At 41.6% G+C, this 21539-nt stretch overlaps 1 protein-coding gene across 1 annotated transcript; it reads left to right on the top strand.

The window, feature by feature from the left end:
• Positions 1 to 726: 726 nt before the first annotated feature.
• Positions 727 to 21462, top strand: vill (villin-like). Its single transcript, XM_084048365.1, has 20 exons — positions 727 to 883; positions 4772 to 4852; positions 5749 to 5823; positions 6605 to 6807; positions 8623 to 8731; positions 9374 to 9484; positions 10093 to 10298; positions 11086 to 11164; positions 11563 to 11661; positions 11854 to 12007; positions 12604 to 12704; positions 13297 to 13434; positions 13548 to 13706; positions 14791 to 14970; positions 16978 to 17123; positions 17599 to 17743; positions 18224 to 18412; positions 19365 to 19433; positions 19853 to 20242; positions 20780 to 21462. Exons 2-20 carry the CDS (start codon positions 4781 to 4783, stop codon positions 20891 to 20893), a joined length of 2739 nt encoding a protein of 912 aa, XP_083904491.1. The 5' UTR covers positions 727 to 883; positions 4772 to 4780; the 3' UTR covers positions 20894 to 21462.
• Positions 21463 to 21539: the final 77 nt, after the last annotated feature.

The following is a 21539-nucleotide window of genomic DNA, read 5'->3' as shown; positions in this document are numbered from 1 at the left end:
CCTAAGGAGTTTTAATTATATTCTTCATCCAATTATTGAACCTCATACTGTTTCCAGCTAAATCTGTCTGATTCACTCTGTTTTACTTACACAGTAGTAGCCTAAGTAAAGTATCCGAGGATCTTGATATCACCAGAGTAGACTCTAAACAAAAATGGTGCTAAATAGCACCAAAAGTGGTTCTTTGGCTCATAGCACCTATCTACCTTTGAAATGGTGCTAGAAACTAAGGTTCTCTGTGGTTTCTTCAGCTTAGTTAGCTAGTTTTTGATAGTAATTCTGTAGGAGTAGTACAGAAAATCTATAGTTAGGTGGAAATGGGTGTGGATTTGCATCATGGGAATGGCAAGGAATCCAGAATTTTGATTGTATGACATACAGTTCAAGAATTATAGGCCAAAATGTGAAGACGAGGCGCTGATCAGTCTAGTATTTTGGGACATTACTCATTGACATTACCTTCAGACAAACAGTCAGCCACACACATACAGGCACACAGGGACCTGTATGTGGAGATAACCTGGGTTCAAATTGGCTCATGTACAGCTGGAGCCCAGGAAATGTAGATGATTTTCTCATGGATCCTGAATCTTTGATGTATTGTACACAGAAACGTGTCGCGCTTGAGAGCCTTTTATTTATTGAGGCATTTTGGAAATGTGAGTGGGAGAGAGTTGCTGACTTGTGGTATTGTTAGCAAAGAGACTGAGGGAAGTGCAGGTGTGTTCAGACCTGGGTGGATACACCCAACCCTCTCAGCCACACACACACACACACACACACACTCCAGCAAAGCAAGAGCAGCCAATACTTTACTATCCTTATTCCATACCCACATCTACAAGAGAATCCCAGACTTGTCTATCTAGCAAACCTTCACAAGGTAAGATCCATGATGGCATTGTCGTGAATAACTTACATTTGAGGTGATCAAATACCACTTATCAGTGTATTTCATACTTTCAATTTATAAAATATAATATCTTGTTATGTTCACTGCATATTAGAATGCCTAAAAGATATGCAAACCATTATGCTTTTAATCATGTCACACTGTTAATACATGCTGTATACGAGCTGGAGCAGAATCTATATATAAAGGGTACATTTACCGTATTCATGGAGCTCATTGTCTAGTCAATGGAGAGACTGCAGTCAAAGTGATGTGAAACCAGTCTTTCCTGCCAGACTAATGGATGGGCATTTGAAAGAAGAGAGAATCGACCATGTTGAGTCCTCAATTTATTGTTCAATGTAAGTTGCTGATGCCTTGCTCTTGGGCAAATCAATGCCAGTGATAGTCAGAGAGGGATGTTCATTCCTGTCCACATCCACTTTTTTTCAGCTTATTTGCAAAAGTCAAATGACAACATTCAGGTCACAAAGATGCTTTTGTGATCCATATCCTGCCACCTGCCATTCACCTTAAATAGATGATGTAATTGAGTCAACCTAGCTAAGTCATGCATTGATTGTGTTGATGAAGAACGTCAATAGCTACACAACAAATAGCTTGTGGATGATTTAGTTTTTCAGTGCTAAACCTGTGAGATGTATAGTGTCTAACACCATGATGGGACAATGAAAGCATTTTATTCTTTTGGGGATAATTTGTATATTGATGTTTAATAGTCACGCCCAGTTCTCTGGCCACATGACAGTAGATTGCTGAAATCCATGAATGGATTGGATGGATTTTCTCTCTCTCTCTCTCTCTCTCTCTCTCTCTCTCTCTCTCTCTCTCTCTCTCTCTCTCTCTCTCTTTTTCTCTCTCTCTCTCTCTCTCTCTCTCTCTCTGATGTCGCTTGTATTTGCTCTTTGAGTCAACTCTTTATCTGATCGTTTTGGATGCCAGTACTGGGTGCACTGACAAATCTCCAGTGTCAATTTAACTCTGAGAGTGTGAAAGTGGACCAGTGAGGGTTAAATTGAAACCTCAGGATTTTGCCGTGTGGATAGTTACTAATACGCGGGTGTGGTTTTACATCCTGGTATAGATCTCACTACCAGGATAACTGAGGTGATCTCACTCACCTCACACCACCTCAGTCCATCAATCAACCTCTGTGGCAGCCATTTAGCTTCATATGATTGATGGCAAATCATTTATATGATCATCAAGTACATCAGTGGTTCTCAAACATTTTCATGTCAAGGACCCCCATTTCAAAAGGGTTTGTGCTAGGCGGGACCCCCATAAGAGAAGTTGTTTGTTCGATTGAACATTGAACCATAGCCTGTGTGGAAAGAGTGAAACCTATAATCTGAATGTAGTCTCTCATTGGGCTAATCTCACTCTAATGGTTGAATTTAAATCTAGTGTCCCTATTTTGGCCATGTCATTATAGGCAGAAATGTTCAAAAATAGCTCTAATAGAGTTAGAGTTAGCTCTAAACTCGTTTGTGGAGCCTCTATTTTCGGTATTTCTGATTCAATCTAAGATGGGCCTTAAATGGGTTCCTCATTTTGCTGGGGACCACCAGGGGCGTCCCCAGACCCCACTTTGAGAACCAATGCAGGTCTATGTTACTGCTATGAAATATGGCTGCAATGCCGATGTATTACTCTTCTTTTTTCTTTTTTTAACTCATTCACTGGCAGGGGCTTTCTAATGCTGGCAGGTAGCTTCTGCCAGCATTTTTAAGCATTCTGACAACTTTTTCAAGTGCCACACAATATTTATCTCCAGTATGATCGATCCCCTGATGGTTGCTAATCACGGAGGAAATCACTGTGCTTCCGTGAAAAAGATAATGTCATTGTGACCTCCCGTTCTCTTGTTATACCCAGTTGAAAATAGCAAGTTTCGCCAAAAATACGTTGTTAAAAAAAAGGAGCGGAGAAACAGGATTTTAAATTAATAAGTTAACCAGGAAGTGAATGGAACAGTAAATCTTCGGATCACGTTATCTTGGGTTCTGGACATTTTTCCCAACAAAAAAGAAGAATAAAATTGACGGACATATCCGTCTTTGGCGGTTAACGGTTGGATTTGAAAAGACGGATATATCCGTCTTTGTCTGTCTGTATACTGTGATCATAAATTCAACAGCCCTTTAAAGTAGTAGTTCACCCCAAAAATAACTTAAGTTCTATCAATTACACACACCATGAAGCCTTGAATTCATGGAGATTTTTTGTTTTTGTCACATTCCTAAGCCAATAATTCGATGAACGGGTGGCAAATTTTAAAAAAAATCAATTTTTGGGGGGGGAACTACTCCTTTACAGTGCATTTTACCATATATGTGAATCCTGTATTCTCATTCAGATCATGTTGCAACCAGTGTGACATCGCAGCGAGCCTATTTTCCATGCAGCGGTTCACCGCTGAGCTTGTGTTGTTTGCACAGTGAGTGGCACACAGTGTTTGCTTATCGGCACAGTTGTATCTGATATGTGACACAAGAGGCAGTTAAGCGCCACTGATTGCGGATTGTGTGTTGCTATAGCGGCATGCTGACACTCGTTAGCAGGATTAGAGGTGTGTCACTGTAGGAGTTCCCTATAGTCTTTTGAGACGGTTCGCGTGTCATCTCTGAGCCATCTGCTTCTGATGAAAAGCCACATGGCTGATGATGAAGATGAATGATGTGGGGATGTGATTGTCACAATTCCACAGCATTCAACATTTCCCATTGACAGACTTGAGGGAAGTTAGTAATGAATAAAATGGGTTCTCTATTGCAGTGGTTCTCAAACTTTTTCATGTCTTTCAAAAGACATGCCAGGGATTTTTACGGCTCTATAGCAGTGATTTTCAACCATTTTAATTTCTAGGACCCACAGTTTGACATGCATTACGCTACGGACCCCCATTTAGTGGTATTTCTATCTCTCGGACCCCAATGTTTTTCATAAAATCAATGTTAATTTAACTCTGAGTGTGCACAAATGGAACCAAATGGACCCGTTAGGGTCCATTTGGTTCCATTTGTACACTCTCCGAGTTACAGACCCCATAAGGGTCCATTTGGTTCCTAGCTATCTATCATTTAGCTGGGGACCCCCTGGAACTCCCCCAAGGACCCCTGGGGGTCCCCGGACCCCACTTTGAGAACCACTGCTCTAATGTGCTTGAAAGTTGTGAGGATTTTGAGTCTATGTCACATTTTTATTGACCTTTATTTATTCAGGTAAGACCATTGAGAGCCAGCTCTCTTTATCAAGGACGCCCTGAGTACAACATGATCACAACACATACAAAAAACACACCCAGTGTGAAGTGGGTGGTGTGGTCATCACAGTGGTCATCACAGTGATGGAAGCTCACTTTTTTTTAAGTGCTTAGTCCTACTTATAGGTTATTCATTTCATCATGTGTCTCGCTAGCCAATCACAGTGCTGAATAGAGTCAGCGAATAGAGTCAGCCAATCACAGTACAGCTAGGGGTGTACTAATGTAGAGGGGTGTGCTATTATGAGCCAATCACAGTACAGCGAAGGGTGTACTAATGAGGTGTCCCAAACCCACTTATAGGGGCGGCTACACCGCCCAACAATACAATTTTAAATAAAGTGCAATAATTAAAGAATTAGGGACAGAAGATGTTTTGAAATGCTTACAGTACTCACATAGTCGTCCAGAAATGAGAGCCTCATCCTCCTAGGCCTCTGTGTGTGAGTTATGCATATCTTATTATAATAGTATATATTTCTCCCTACAAACTTTGCAGACAGCCAGGAATATGTGCATGTGAAAAAACAACGTCTCACTTAACCATCACAATGCTGTCGTGTGTATCATGTCGTGTTGTATGCATGTTTCAGCTGAACGGAATGGCTGATGAGACTCCAGATGCCTTTGCGAGTGTCAGGCGACAGCCAGGCCTGCAGATATGGACCATCAATGTGAGTCAACAAACAAAGCAAAGCATAAATGTGCATACCCACTTTAATTGGTCACACTGCTCTCCGTTAACGAGAACGCCATATGTGCCGTGGAGGTTTTGTAGGTGGCACATCTCTTTAGCTTTTAACCCATTAAAACCGGGGACGCATCTGTGTAACCACTTAAACCATTATTTTATACTTTGGCTATTCCCAAATAGGGTAACCCTTCCTTTTACAGTACAGTAAGTACCAGGTAATAACCAGGTAATTATCAGGTACCTACTAGGCAATAATAAGTATTTACCCACTAATTACTAGGTCATTTCTAGGTAACTATCGGGTAATAATTAGTATTTACCAGGTAATTACATGGTAACTACCAGGTAAATTACTCAGTAGTTACTACAGTAGATAATTATTAAGTATTTTCCTGACAACTACCAGGTAGTTACGGTAGTTGTACAAGCCCATAGTGTGGCACCGAGTGTCGCGCTATGAACTTGTAGATCTGCTATTTTTTTGTTATAGAACATTTGCGAAAATCTTGCAGCAACAAATTTTAACTCAAATCTTTGCTTCTTGGGTGTCCCTGGAGATTTGAGCAACATATGTTTTTAAAAAAAAAAACGTTTGAAGGCATTTGTAGAATCTCCCAGAAGCAAAATTTGAGTTACAGATGTTCGCTTTGTACAGATTTGTACACATTTTCATGATTAAAAAAAATAGCAGATCTACAAGCTCATAGCGCGGCACTCGGTGCCGCGCTATGAGCTTGTAGATCTGCTATTTTTTGAATAGCCAAAGAAATCTTAAAATGACAGAGATGCCTTCCCGGATTGAATGTCTTAATTGGATTTTAGTCACACTTGCTTGGCGTTTGTTTCATTGTGTCATTCATTGTTGTTGTCGTTCAGAACATGAAGATGGTGCCTGTTCCAGCCCAGGGCTTTGGCAACTTCTTTGAGGGGGATTGCTACATTGTGCTTTATGTGAGTAAAGTCCTGGTTGATTTCCCCAGGGAGTACACTGATGTTATAGTGTTGACGCTCCGCGTTAAAGCCCCAGTCACTGATTACAAAACAAATGGATAGCTCCACCACCAAAAATAGACAACAGCATTGGAGACATTCTTTATTTATTCTGTGGGTGTGATTTTTTTTTTTATTGTTCTTTATTATTATTTGCTGTATATTTGGGCTATTTGTTTATGATGGTGGGCCTAATGTGTATAAACATTGGTGTAAAGCAGACCTATGCATTTTCAATTATGATGGGATAAATGTATTTTATATCCACATAAATCAAACTCTTTAACAATGTGTGACCATTGAGTCTTTTAATGATAGTATCTGGCTTATATGAATGTACAGTTACTGTATGTGTGATAGATAGTGTGTGTTTAACTCTGAGAAGGTCAAAATGGACCGGTCCATGTTCACACTCTCAGAATGTTAGATTGTGTTTGTTTGATGTGGTTGTCCCTCTAGATCACTGTTTCCCAAACAGTTGGTCGGGAGCCACAACACATTTTCATCCCATTATTGTTTTTTTTGTTTCCTATACATTTTGTTTTTAATTATTAATTCAAAACATAATAAAAATAAAATAAATAAAAAAACAATATTTTTCATGTATTAGAAACAAATTCCATGTTTTTTCAAAAGAACTTCATACGTTAAAAAGAACTAAAATTGTTTGGGTCTCCCGGAGAGACATTACATTTCTCTTTTGGGTCTTGAGCTAAAACGTTTGGGTACCACTGCTCTCTAGATAAGCCAGAACAAGAACTCGTCTCAGAGTACGGTGGACCTCCACTACTGGATAGGGAACACCTCGTCCCAGGACGAGCAGGGAGCGGCGGCCATCTACGTCACCCAGCTGGACGAGTACCTGGGGGGCAGCCCCGTCCAGCACAGAGAGGTGCAGGGCAGCGAGTCGCCCCGCTTCAGGAGCTACTTCAAAAATGGCATTGTGTAAGTCAAATAAAAAAAGCTAAAATATTCAGGAATTACAAACAAACAAGTTTTTTCAAAAGAATTTCATACATAAAATACATTTAAAAAATCTAATAAATCCCATAAATTAGAAAAAATTGCGTTGTGTAAGGAGACACAAAAAAGGAGAGCTGGGACGAGAGGTGGAGGAGGGGCCAATGCTGAAGCTGAGAAGTGAGCTCCTACACACGCGCGTGCAGTGATGGAAGAAGTACTAAAATGTTTTACTTAAGTAAAAGTATCAATACCCTATTGTAGAAATAGTCTGTTACATGTACAAGTCCGGCATTCAAAATGTACTTGAGTAAAAGTACAAAATTATTGGCATCACAATATATTTAAAGTATCAAAAGTAACAGTACTCATTATGCAGAAGGTCCCATTTCGCAAGTTTTCAAATGAATAAAAAGTATAAAAATAAAAGCAGTGAGCTTGTAGATAAGCTATTTTCAGTATATATAGGTCTGAAGTAGTTTTGTAACAACAATCCCTCCGTATGAAACCATAACAACACAAATTAGGTTTGTTTTGTTTCTTGACCCGAAAAACACTGCTTCATTTTTACACTGCTCCTCCGCCATCTGTTTTTAATATTATAACTCCGCTTTATTGCCAAATGTAATGTTGTTGATTCAAGTTTCAAGACCGGAAAACAAATGTTGCTAACTTGTTTTACACATCGATGCTCCTCCAAATGTGACCTCATGTCCTGGTGTTTTATAATGTAATCCAGTGGTGGGAAAAGTAGAAATGTAATATTACTCGGAAGGTCCCATTTCATATGTTATCATAGGTGTAACATTTATAAAAAAAATATTTAGAAAATTGCAGATCTACAAGCACTCATCGCGACGTGTTGTGTGCTTGTACTGTAGATCGGCTATTTTCAAATAGCCAAAGTTTAAATAGGGCTGAAGTGTTTAAGACCTGGAATGCTAGAAGGTCCTGGGTTCGATTCCCGCCGGGGACGCTGTGGGCGCTGGGGGCGTGTCTTCTCCTCCGCGTCACCAGCGCCCATACCCTAGGTGGGGTTGGCGAAAGGGCCCACTCTGTGTGGAGTTTGCATGTTCTCCCCGTGTCTCCTAGGGTAGTTAATACCCTCATAAAAACATGTAGTAATCCTGGTCACTATACTGCCTCCCCCTGGTCAGCCGGGCCGCCTGATGGAGGGAAAGGGAACTGGTTGGAATAACGTGTTCCTTCCACGCGCTACGTCCAACCAGGGAAACTCCCCCCTGTCAGGTGACAAGAAGGTCAGTTGGCTCTCATGCACTGAAGGAGGCATGAGCTCGGCCCTGGCCTCCGTAGGCTGGTGGGGGGAGTGTAGTGCCCAGGATCACTTAGCAAATTGGCACCGGGTGAAAAAAGGGTTACAAAATCGTGGGATAAAAATTATATAAAAAAAAAAAAAGACCTGGAATGCATCTGTGTCACTTTAGATTTCTTTGGCTATTCAAAAATAGCAGATATATAAGCTCATAGCGCGGCACCAAGTGCCGCGCTATGAGCTTGTAGATCTGCTATTTTTGAAAAATATTGAAAAAAAATGTTTTGATAAAAAAAAAAAAAACTGTTAGGATTTAGAAAACATTTTTAAGAATCGCCTCAGATCTCAATGGGTTAATGTATGTTTTGTAATAATAATCAAAAAATACAGTAGGAAATAAATACAAATACCTCAAAATTGTACTGAAGTACAGTACTTGAGTAAATGCACTTAGTTAGTCCACCACTGATGTAATCTGTGGTGGTGTTGGTGACCCTTACGAGTTCACCTGGCCTTTCCCTCCTCAGCTACAAGAAGGGCGGGGTGGCCTCTGGCTTCCATCATGTCCAGACCAACATGTACAACATTCTGCGGCTGCTGCACGTTAAAGGACGGAAGCATGTGACGGCCACAGAGGTGCAGTATGACAACTACTTCCTGTGGTTCTGTTTCTCCCTGGTCACACACACACACACACACACACACACACACACACACACACACACACACACACACACACACACACACACACACACACACACACACACACACACACACACACACACACACACACACACACACACACACACACACGAGCAATACCACAATTTAAACATTACTCTGTGACAAGTAAACGTCCAGTTTTAAAGTATTTTAGTATTTTAAATGATCAACATTGGAAATGTCTATAGTCTATAGTAAGGACAAAGTACCCCTCCAAGTTGTACTCAAGTACAGTACTTGAGTAAAGGTACTTTTCCACCACTGCACAAACACACAGGAATGTATAGTCATGCTGTTTGTCTGTCTGTTTACTCCCCTGATTATAGGCTCACCACCACAAAAGCCAATGCACACATTGTTATGTGTTGTTATGTTTGTTTTTCTATCTATTGCGCAGGCTGTGAATTTCCTCAGATATTATTAATGTGTGTGTGTGTGTGTGTGTGTGTGTGTGTGTGTGTGTGTGTGTGTGTGTGTGTGTGTGTGTGCGTGCGTGCGTGCGCGTGCGCGTGCGCGTGCGTGTGCGTGCGCGCGTGTGCGCGCGTGTGCGTGCAGGTGGAGGTGTCTTGGAACAGCTTTAACAGCGGTGACATCTTCCTGTTGGACATGGGTAAGGCCATCGTACAATGGAACGGCCCACAGAGCAACAGGAGGGAGAAACTCAAGGTATTTTAGTCCGCGATCAAAGTCAGATTTTATAATAGCCTATTTAGGACACATTAAGACCTGAGGCTGATTCTACAAACGCCATCCACATCAGTGGTTCTCAAATGTTTTGTGCCAGGGACCCCCAGAAGAGAAGATTAAAAATGATTCCACATTTTTCGAACACTTTCTAAATGTTTCAAAAATGTAAAAAAATGTATGTACAAGTTCGCAGCGTGGCACGAAGTGGCGTGCTGTGAGCTTGTATATCTGCTATTTTTGAGAACCACTGTTCTAAATTAGAACAGTGGTTCAGATATACAAGCTCACAGCACGTCACTTCGTGCCACGCTGCGAACTTGTACATACAATCTGTTTCTGAAAAACGTATGTTGCTATACTCTATATATAGCTAAAATCTAAAATGACTTGGATGCTTCCCAGTTTTAACGGGTTAAGCATTGAATAAATTCTCCTCTCCTCTCCTCTCCTCTCCTCTCCTCTCCTCTCCTCTCCTCTCCTCTCCTCTCCTCTCCTCTCCTCTCCTCTCCCCCTCCCTCTTCCTCTTCCTCTTCCTCTTCCTCTTCCTCTTCCTCTCCCTCTCCCTCTCCCTCTCCTCTCCCTCCCAGGCAGTCCTGTTGGCTCAGGACATCCGGGACAGGGAGCGAGGCGGCCGCGCTCAGATCGGAGTGGTGGAGGGTGGAGATGAGGAAGACTCTCCGGAGCTGATGAAGATCCTGAGGGCAGTGCTGGGTCAGAGGTCGGGGCAGCTGAAGGAGGCCGTTCCCGACGATAAACCAGACCTGGTTCAAAACGGCAACGTCAGGCTCTACCAGTAAGAGTTCAATCTTACCCCAATCACTCACATCACCTTCAAATTATACTAACAGCAGCACTATGTAGTTTGGGGTATCAGTGACCACTTTGGACACAAATAACATGGCAGCCAACGTCTTTGACTTCATTACCCAAGAGTCTCTGCAAGCATGTCCGGCGAGGACGCGCTGTGATTGGCCAGTCTTTGCTTTGACTGGCAGTTCTGCCTTGGTGCCTTTTCAAATGCCAGGATGAAACTCATTGTCTCCCCTATACATAGTAATACAGTCAAGCCCTTAGTAGGGACCCCTCCTGAGTCTATACATTTATGGAAGGATGCTTGTTATTGCTTAAACATGTAACTTTATCATTTTGTGGGACATAATGTGCTATATAGTTAAACAGTTGCTATAGATAGCTGCTATAAAGGATCATATCAGCATTCTGGCATGTTTAGTTCATTGATTACAACTTAGTACTTACTGTATACTTGACATTACTGAGAACCATTTCACAAAGCATACCATATTTTGGATTTCCATGGATTCCACTGGATTCCAATAACTTAGAACAATATGGAAATCATATTGCAGACAATCATGCTTGAGAGGTTACTGTACTGAAGTGAACTTTAGGCTACTGTGCATTTTTGTCATTTTGAAAGGTCTAGCCAAAAATATTCCCTGGAGAGAGATGATTGAGTTGCGAAATTCCTGTACCTCTACAGTTAACTTACACTGGAATGTGGAGGTGTACTGTATTTTTATATTTCTTTAATACATTTTGTCCTGTATCTCTCTCATCAGTGTGTCAGATAATAGTGGGAAGCTGGTGGTTCAGGAAGTGGCCACCCAGCCACTAACTCAAGACTTACTGCACTCCTCTGTAAGTGATTTAACTTACTGATTGTTCTCAGAGTAAATGGTTGTTATGTGAATCCAGTGATGGAAGAAGTACTCACATGTTTTACTTAAGTAAAAGTATCAATACCCTATTGTAGAAATAGTCTGTTACAAGTACAAGTCCTGTATTCAAAATGTTGATCTGCTATTTAAAAAAAAAATTGAATACATTTTACAGATATGATAACTTGTGAAACAGGACACTCTGCACACTGAGTACTTTTACTTTTGGTACTTTAAGTATATTTTGATACCAATACTTTTTATTACCAGACTTTTTCTTGTTTATTTGTAACAGAGTGTTTCTACATTGCAGTATTAATACTTTTACTTAAGTAAATAACATGAGTACTTTTTCCACCACTGTTCCCTCTCTGTCAGGACTGTTACATTGTTGACCAAGGAGGCTCCAGTGTGCTGGTATGGAAGGGCAAGATGGCCTCCAAGGAGGAACGAAGGTCTGCCCTGAGCAGGGCAGTGGTGAGTATATCTGTAAAACAGAAATATATCATAGCATTTTTTTTTATTATAGGAGGTACATTTCCCTTATTAAAGTACATTCCAAGTTCAACAGATTTGTTTGTTACCATAAACCATGTTTTTTCCTGGGGATCGTTTAATGTTTTACATGCCCACCGCACCTTCCCAATGCCATCATTCTTTTTCGTCAAGGGCTTTATCAAGGCCAAGAATTACCCATCCAACACCAACGTGGAGGTTATGAGTGAAGGAGGAGAGTCGGCGATGTTTAAGCACCTGTTCAAGTCCTGGAGAGAGAAAGGCCAGACACAGGGCCTGGGCAGTGCTTACAGCGTTGGAAATATAGGTAAAACTCCTCCTTTTATTCTCAGTTATTAGGCATTTAAAACATGTTTGATTCAGAATTGAACCAGGTAGTATTTTCAAACAACTAGGGGTATAGCCTACTGTACAGTAGGCCTACCGTATGGTTCAGTTCTCTTGTAAGTCAGACAAAAGCACTTTAAAGCACTTGTATTTTATGTGAATCCTACTGTAACACTTCCCACTGTGTCAAGAAAATTGAAGCCAGCCTACGTACATAAAACGTGTAATTTTACATAGAGTACGTATTTGTAGGCTAGAAGCGAGCCAGTGCAAGCTCCGAGAATTGTTATGTCAGATTTTCACGTTCTCACAATAGAATGATCACGTTAAATATCGACAAAGTTACCCTCCAAATAGTCTTCCACATACTTTTCCTGTGGTGTGTGTCCTTAACGTTTTGGCACTCACTGCCCTGTAGTTATGTGGCAAACCCCACCCATCCGGTACACTAAGCAGGTTAAAACAAACACCAGACACAGAGCACAAAGAATTATTTGCATCCACTGTTTGCCCAGGGTGATTTAGTTTGACTTTTGCATGCCATTGCACTTTGTAATACCGTCATGATCCCTGCAGCCAAGGTGGACCAGGTGAAGTTCGATGTGATGGAGCTCCATGCACGTCCTGAACTGGCTGCACAGCAGCGCATGGTGGACGATGCTTCTGGAGAGGTTCAGGTCAGAGCAAACAAACACACATACCATGAAAACATTATCATAAAACTTTAACCTATATATCGTCGCCGTCGAGTGGAAACCTCATTATGTCCAAAACTGTTACTTTTCAGGATTCAAATAAAAAATAGCAAAAGTAGCACATCTACAAGTTCAAAATAAGCCGCTTCGCGCTACATTTCGAGCCGTGTTTCAAGCTTGTGGATCTGCCACTTTTGATACTTATGTGTGTCACTGAGTGTAGGATGATCAAGTAGGCCTCAGGGCGTTAATATTTTTCTTCTTTTTTTAAGTTAGCAAATGGAGATACACTATATGTGTTCAGATGTGTGTGCAGTAAAGGCACATAGGGGTGTTTGGTATTTTTGTTTGTTTTATTCATTTCCCTAGTTTTCTCCTGTTTAATTATTCGTTTATGTAAGTGGTTCATCGTGAACCAGCATCCTGAAGTTTAATTGTAACTTCATCTGTTGTCCTTCATTTTTATGTTACACTCCCGACCCTAGACAGGGGTCCGAACACACACCACACCAAACACATTTGCCCACTCACACACTGAGTTCTTATAATTTTTCTGTCACTGATCTCTTGTCAGGTGTGGCGGATTGAGAATTTGGAGCTGAGCGAAGTAAACCCCAGCACCTATGGACAGTTCTACGGCGGAGACTGCTACTTGGTGCTGTATACGTATCAGAGATCAAACCGGCCGCAATACATACTGTACATGTGGCTGGTGAGTTGATCCCAAATACTTGAACGCTGTTTAAATAAAATTTGTGCTTCAAAACTCTCCTGTCAACGACGACTACTCCTGATCAACCTGTCTTTACTGTGGCTTTGTGACAGGGACGCCACGCCACTCAGGATGAGATCACAGCATGTGCGTACCAGGCTGTCAACGTTGATAACAAGTACAATGGAGCTCCCGTCCAGGTCCGGGTGATCATGGGAAAGGAGCCTCGCCATTTTCTGGCCATATTTCAGGGCAAGCTCATTATATTTGAGGTGAGATGTGTTTCATTGGAACAATATATTTGTGGCTCTATTAGGCATTCTAATTCAAATTGTACTGAGTATCGTCAATGTCTAGTGCGTTTGAGTATTTGGAGTGATAATAATAGTAAAGCTAAGATATCACAAAGTCCCTGGTTCGATTCCTGGACGGACATCAGTGAAGCATCTCTTTCCCCCTTTCTCTGCACATGTTCAATCTCCTACACTCTTGAATAGAAATATTTCTATATTTCTATATTTGTGATTGATTGATTGATTGATTGATTGATTGAGCACATGTTAAATCAGTGGCTCTCAAACTTTTTCATGTGAAGGACCCCCAAAATGATTATGTATTTGGCTGAGGACCCTCCATCTCAGAAATTATTTTGTGCAAGGGATTTTTCAAAAATAGCCAAAGTATAAAATATGCTTAACGTAGTTTAAAATGATTGTGACGCTATATTAACTAATTTAGCTGGGGAACCCCTGGTACCCCCCCCCCCCCCCCAAGGACCCCCGGGGGTCCCAACTTTGAGAACCAATGTATTAAATGACACAAATGACAAAAGTTGCACTACTACTCAAGTTCAACAGTAAATTCATTGTGTTGATTCTATGCATTAGTGATGCGCGGGTTGACCCGTAACCCGCGGGACCCGCGGGTCAACCCGCGGCGCGGGTGGGTCAAGTCAGAATTTCGGAGGCAATTATGCGGGCTGCGGGAGAGCGGGTCAGCCGCTCTCACACGCAAAAAAAATAAATATATCACATGCTCTTGTTTTGTCTTTATTCCTAATAAGAATAAGAATAATAACAATAAAACGGTTTGAATACACTTGGGGATTATTTTCTAACCATGATTTTACAGAATAAAAAAAAAATCGCGGGTCGCGGGGCGGGTTGAGCCATAGATTTATATATGGGTTCGCGGGGCGGGTTGGGGCGGGTTGGGTTCCGTCGCGGGGCGGGGCGGGGCGGGTCATGAAAAAACCCGACCCGCGCATCACTGCTATGCATGCATTTGTACTTGGATTGTGTTCTGCCTCCAGTAAGTGTGTAGTAATGTATTGTATTGTGTATGGTCTGCTTCCAGGGAGGTACGGGCAGACCCGGGGTGGTCATTCCTGACAGCGGTCCTCGGCTGTTCCAAGTGAGAGGAACCAACGAGATCAACACCAAAGCCACCGAGGTGCAAGCTAGAGCTTCCTCTCTCAATACCAATGACGTGTTCCTGTTGAAGACCGACCACCTGTGCTACCTGTGGTATGGAAAGGTATGTTTTACCCACTGGTGTAAAGTCATGAAGTATAAGTATATAGCCTACTTTGTTCGAATACCTAAGTAGTTTTTTGGAGGAACTGTGCTTTACTTGAGGTTATATATCTATCACAACTTTCACTTTTACGTCACTATATTTAAAAGAATCGGATTGGCGGTGCGACATAGAACTCTAGTACAATACATTAACTATGGAAGCATGATACATTGCTGAGGTCATGTTATGATAGAGCCTACTGCATTTATGCATTTCTTTTTAGCTTGATAGGATAATTCCTGTGACAAACCTTTATTTACTTTTTTCACTTTTCTTTATATTTGACAGAGAAAATAAGTATTGGAGATAGGCTGGCATATAAAGCATTTCCATGTTCGTATGAATGAAAGATTTTAGTTTTTTGTTTATATTTGGGCACCTGGCTGAAATGGTGATCGGGAAGATACAATGCCTGTGCAAAAGCTTCAAGTGGACAGTAGATGGAGAATTCTCTCTTTGATGTGTTGTCCACTCAAAACTCAAACACATGACTGGGTAAAAGATACAAGTGGATGGAGATGAAAATGCTCTCTTTGATGTGATGGACAAAGTCCACTCAAAACTCAAACATACTGTAGATACAAATGGAGGGATGCACGATTCTCTCTTTGATGTGATCATGGACAAACTGAACTAAAAAGGAATCAGTTGTTTCCTTGTACTATGAAAAGCACTTGTATTTTAACTTTTGATACTTAAGTGTATTTTAATACCTCATACTTTAGATTTTCTTATGGATGATTTGAACTTTTACCAGAGTCACTTTCAATTAAGATATCTTTACTTTTACTACATTTTATAGCAAGTACTTTATACACCAAAAACACATCCTGAGGACTTGTTTCCATTGTGGTCCTATTATTTTCATTGTGGTCCTATACATGTGTGTATCTTTTGTTTTACTATCCTTGTGGGGATCAAAAGTCCCCACAGGGAAAGTAGAAACAGAAACAAAATGAAAGGGTCGTTTTTATAGTTAAGAAGCATTTTTAGACTTAAGGTGCCAATTCCAAAAATACATGTGTAGGGTTAGTTTTAGCTTTAGTTTCAGGGATGGGGAATTTGAGGTTAAAGGAGTAGTGACTTAAATGACTTATTTTCTATCAATTACACACCCCATAAAGCCTTGAATTCATGCAGATTATTTTGTTTTAGTCGCATCTGGTAGTTGACTCCGTAAGTCCGCCGGTCATCAAATTATTGGCTTAGGAATGCGACAAAAACAAAAAAATCTCCAGGAACTCAAGGCTTCATGGGGTGTGTAATTGATAGAAAATACGTTTTTTTTTGGGTGAACTAGTCCTTTAAGAAGAAATGGCATTTTTCACAGCATGCACACACCTGGTAAAAGCACATACTGTACCACATAAATAAGACTTACAGTCCTTCCCAACGGCGGGCTGACCTAAGACCCTTTGCTCTATCTCAGCCCCCCCCCCTCCCTGAATCTCTGTTCACTGCCTCTATCTACTGTAAATCAGTGGTTCTCAAACATTGTAATTTCAAGGACTCTCCCATAACTCTAGGAGTGTACGAAATGGAACCAAACAGACCTGTAAGTTGGAACCCCCTACAACTTACATGAACCTCATCTTTTGGAACCCCCTCATAAGGAACCCTGGACCCCACCTTGAGAACCACTGCTGTAAATAAAAGTAGAAAAATTCGACAAAAAAAAAAGAATAGGGGAAATCGTTAAATAAGGAAAAAATGCTTTTGAGATTCTCGATTAGATCTTAACGTGTGTGTGTGTGTGTGTGTGTGTGTGTGTGTGTGTGTGTGTGTGTGTGTGTGTGTGTGTGTGTGTGTGTGTGTGTGTGTGTGTGTGTGTGTGTGTGTGTGTGTGTGTGTGTGTGTGTGTGTGTGTGTGTGCGTGCGTGCGTGCGTGCGTGCGTGCGTGCGTGCGTGCGTGCGTGCGTGCGTGCGTGCGTGCGTGCGTGCGTGCGTGCGTGCGTGCGTGCGCAGGGCTGCAGTGGAGATGAGAGGGTTCAGGGGAAGGTGATGTCTGAGGTGCTCTCCAAGCAAGATAAGCAGGTGGTGATGGAGGGCCAGGAACCCGCAGAGTTCTGGGTCGCCCTGGGAGGCAAGGCCCCCTACGCCAGCGACAAGAGGTACACACACACACACACACACACACACACACACACACACGCACACGCACACAGTTTAGGCATTTAGCAGACGCTCTAGTCCAGAGCGATTTATAAGTGCAAGATTGGAATAAGCAGAGGAAGCATGAGCACTAGTCAACAAACAAGACACACATTGACAGAAAACAATGTAGTGACTTAAAGAAACTAGGGTACAGCTCTGGTCCATAGCGTTGGAGAACTCCTTCTAACGCTATGGACCAGAGCTAGGTAACTAGTAAACTATCATCTGTCTAAACAACACGCTATCTAGATAGTGAATAATATTCTTAACATTTGTGTTCAAGAAATGCAACTCTAAGTAACAAAAACGTAAGAACAAAGTTACCAAGATACAGTATATCTGCATGGTAAACTAGCATCTATCGAACAAAGGTGACAGAAAGAAACACACATGTTGTTACACACGTTGACAACATCTGGCTCATAATATCAGGCTGCAGAAGGAGGAGCCTGCTCACAGTCCCAGGCTGTTTGAATGCTCCAATCAGACGGGCCGGTTCAGGATGACAGAGGTGGATGACTTTGCTCAGTCTGACCTGGACGAGGACGATGTCATGCTGCTGGACACCTGGGAGGAGGTGAGAGGTCAAAGGGTCATGGGTTGGCTGACCATAGGGAGATGGGTAAAACGTTTCTGCAGGGGTCTCTTTTCTTGATTGATTGAATACTTTATTAGTCAGAAATGTAAACAGCACGAGGTACAGCCAGACATTTAGGCTAAAAGGATAGCACAAAAAAGTCCTGGGGACTTGTTTCCATTGTGGTACTAATACTTATGTATTCAATTCATCAACATAGCATAAAAATGAAATACATATCGTCAACAATGATCATCAAAACCCTAATATGCTATGTATAAAAGAAAAAAAGGGTTAACATTTCGGCAGTGAACATCACCTCCTTCCCATGGGAAAAAATGTGTTTACTTACCCTTGTGGTCTCCTGATAGATGGATTTTCAGGCCTGTTTTGAAAGACGCCAGTGATCCAAATGTCAGGGCATTCCACATTTTGGTGGCAGAGTAGTAGAACGAGAATTTTCTTTCATTCTCTCCTCAGATCTTCCTGTGGATCGGCCGCTCAGCGAACCAACATGAGACCAAGGAGGCGAACAACAGCGCCCTGGAGTACCTGAGGACTCACCCGGCGGGTCGCGACCCGGACACGCCCATCATCACTGTCAAACAAGGCTATGAGCCGTACACCTTCACCGGCTGGTTCAACGCGTGGGACCCCCATAAGTGGAGCGTGAGTTACTTACAGCAGTGGTTCTCAAAGTGGGGTCCATGGACCCCCAGGGGTCCTCCTTGAGGAGGTTCCAGGGGGTCCCCAGCAAAATATAGCATAAAATCAGTTTAACCACTTGAACCCCATGTTATGCTTTGGCTAGTCAAAAATAGCAGACCTGCATCGCGATGCGTTGTGAGCTTGTAGGTCTGCTATCTTTTTAAATCACTGAAACATCTTGAAAAAGAAAATTACATTTGGTATCATTTAGATTTAAAAGAAAAAGTATCCTCTCAAATGGGCACAAAATATTTTCAGACGTAATGGGGGTCCGTGGCCAAATACATACAATATGGAGGTCCTTGGCATGAAAATGTTGATGTATGCATCTGTGGGGAACACAAATTTGGCCCCAATTTGGCCAATGCAAAACCATTTGAGAACCACTGAATCAAAACTATTTCATCTGAGTACCAATAGTGGGCGCTAGAGCACTTTCCACCCAATGCCACTATTCATGGAATTCTGTTACAGCAAACATTGGGGAACTGGGTAAAAACGCCTGTATAACCTGTGATCATGTAAATTTGCCATAATGCTAGAAAGCACAGTTTTACAAAAACATGAGAATCCTATGAATACTTTGCTGTCATCTAATGGGTGCAAATCTATTTACACATTCACAAATCAAAATGCAAGTGTGCAAATCTATTTACACATTCATGAATCAAAATGCAAGTGCGTGCAAATCTATTTACACATTCATAAATCAAAATGGAAGAGTGCAAATCTATTTACACATTTGCATATAGTTTGGGGCTATATTAGCTCCTTAAACAAGCCATCTCACATGGTTTTGAAGATTGCAAGATGTTGATAATTGCACATAAATGGTTTATTGTGAGGGCGGGGTCACTGTTTATTTGATAATGCTAACTAATGACGTGTGGCTTGACTTTTATCTTCTCAACAGGGAGGCAACTCCTATGAGGAGATGAAAAAAAAGCTGAGTGATGCATCATCTCTGTCACAGATCACTGTTGTAAGTGATTGACTAACTCTAATCCCTAACACCAATTCAACACAATATTATTGGCTCAAAGCATATTTGCATAAGTCACTTTTTTTGGCCAAATTGACATTTTTGCCCAACTTTACTCTCCCAACACTGCTGCGTCATTGTGCCTTATTGCCTATGTTAAGCCAATCAGATTGCTTGCAGTGTCAAAGAGATGACTTATATGCAGATAGTGTTTTTTCCAAAAACCTTCAAATATGACTTAGGCAATTATGCTATGAGGCTAACGACAAGAACTAATGAGTCACTAATGAAACAAACAATAATGTCACTAATGTATGGACTCCAGATTACTTCAAATGATCCATCTTTTCTCCTCGTGTCATGTGACGTGAGCACCAGTTAGATCGTTTTCACATCATGTGCCATATATACCTGTGTAGGACATGAACAACACTGGCCTACAGAGTCAGAGCCCTGCTGGGCCTGGAGGTGTGGCTTACAGAGCCCCAGGCGGTCCTAGTGCCAGCTCTCCTCCAGCCTACAGGCTCCACCCAGGAGGGGACATGTCCCCCAGGCCGTCTAGTCCTTCAAGCCCGGCCACCCAGAGGGCCCAGTCCAGCCTGTCTGTCTCCCTGTCCCCCTCGAGTGGCGGGTGGCCGTCTTCTCCCTCAGCTGGAGGGCGTGCATTTTCCCCGTCGTCGGATCCCGCTCTGTCCCCTGCATCCGGCGGAACCCTGCCCTCCAAGGCCGGGGGCTTCCTGTCCCCGGAGCTCCTTGTTGACAAGGCTCCCACTGAGCTGCCCCAAGGAGTGGAGCCCACCCAGAGAGAGGTGAGCGTCTCATAGCTAGGCCGTGGTGGGAAGTAATTAAGTACAGGTACTCAAGTACTGTACTTTTTTGTACAATTACTGTACAATTTTGAGGTATTTTGTTTACGTTACTAGAATATTTCCAGTTTTCAGTACTTTTACTTCTACTCCACTACATCTCAGAGGCAAATTTTGTACTTTTACTCCACTACAATTATTTGAACGCTTAAGTTACTTTGTAGATTTTGATTACAAAACATACATTAACCACTTCAACCCTATATACATTTTGACCATTCGAAAATAGCCGATCTACAAGCTCACAATGCGTTGCATAGCGACGCATTGTGAGCTTGTAGCTCTGCTATTTACATTACATTATTTAAGACCATTATTCAAATATTACATTTTTTATATTTTGGACAAAATAGCCAATTCTACATTGAGGTGCCCACCTATCCTGTATCCAATCCACAGAGTGTGCAGCAGTAATAGCAATGAGTGACCTGTAGGGGTCAGGCTATGACCATTCCCTCTCTCTTTGTTGCTCTGTCACAGGACTACCTCAATGATGTGGACTTTGAGAACCTGCTGGGTACAAACCGAGCAGATTTCCAACGCCTGCCAAGGTGGAGGCAGAATGACTTGAAGAAAAAGGCGGGACTTTTCTGAGGCTGAAAAGCATTTGAATGGGATCATGATGAGGGATGAGGCCCAGTCCAGAGGAAATACTGTATAATGCCAAATCTTAAATAATAGCCTATGATTTTTGATTTAAAGATTTTAAACTTCACACTAAAGCTATATGGAGTATATTTAATGTCCAACAAAGCAAGTCAGTAGGGAACAGTTTTTCAAAATTAATTTGGTTGAAATGGATCTTAGTCCTACAAAAAAATCTTATTTTAAAACATCCAAACAGTATGCCATATTGCAAATTGTTTCTTGAATACAATGAAATAATCAAGAATATTTAACCACTGAACCAGTGTACAGTGTACCTCAATAGCAGAACTACAAGCTTAACGTTTTGCAAGGCGTATTGTGAGCTTGACGATCAGATTTTTTTGTCTAACGTTTGCTGAATGTTCATCCATTTTTCCGAATGGATGAACATGTTCACGTATTATGACATGCCCAGTATAGGGACGCTTCAGTTCATGTGTTAAAGAAGCTATTCATATCATATATAATAAAGTATCTATGCATTTTTAGATTCATGTTTACAGTACATCTGTGTTTTGATGTTCTTCCCTCCTAGTAATTTTCCCAACATTTGATACAGAAAATTTCAAAACATTGCTATCAATTGTCATGT

This window comes from Gymnoscopelus microlampas (assembly GCF_963454915.1).
Source record: "Gymnoscopelus microlampas genome assembly, chromosome: 22".
Taxonomy (NCBI): Eukaryota; Metazoa; Chordata; class Actinopteri; order Myctophiformes; family Myctophidae; genus Gymnoscopelus; species Gymnoscopelus microlampas.
The sequence above is the reverse complement of the archived record's forward strand: the minus strand, read 5'-3'. Positions and strand labels throughout refer to the sequence as shown.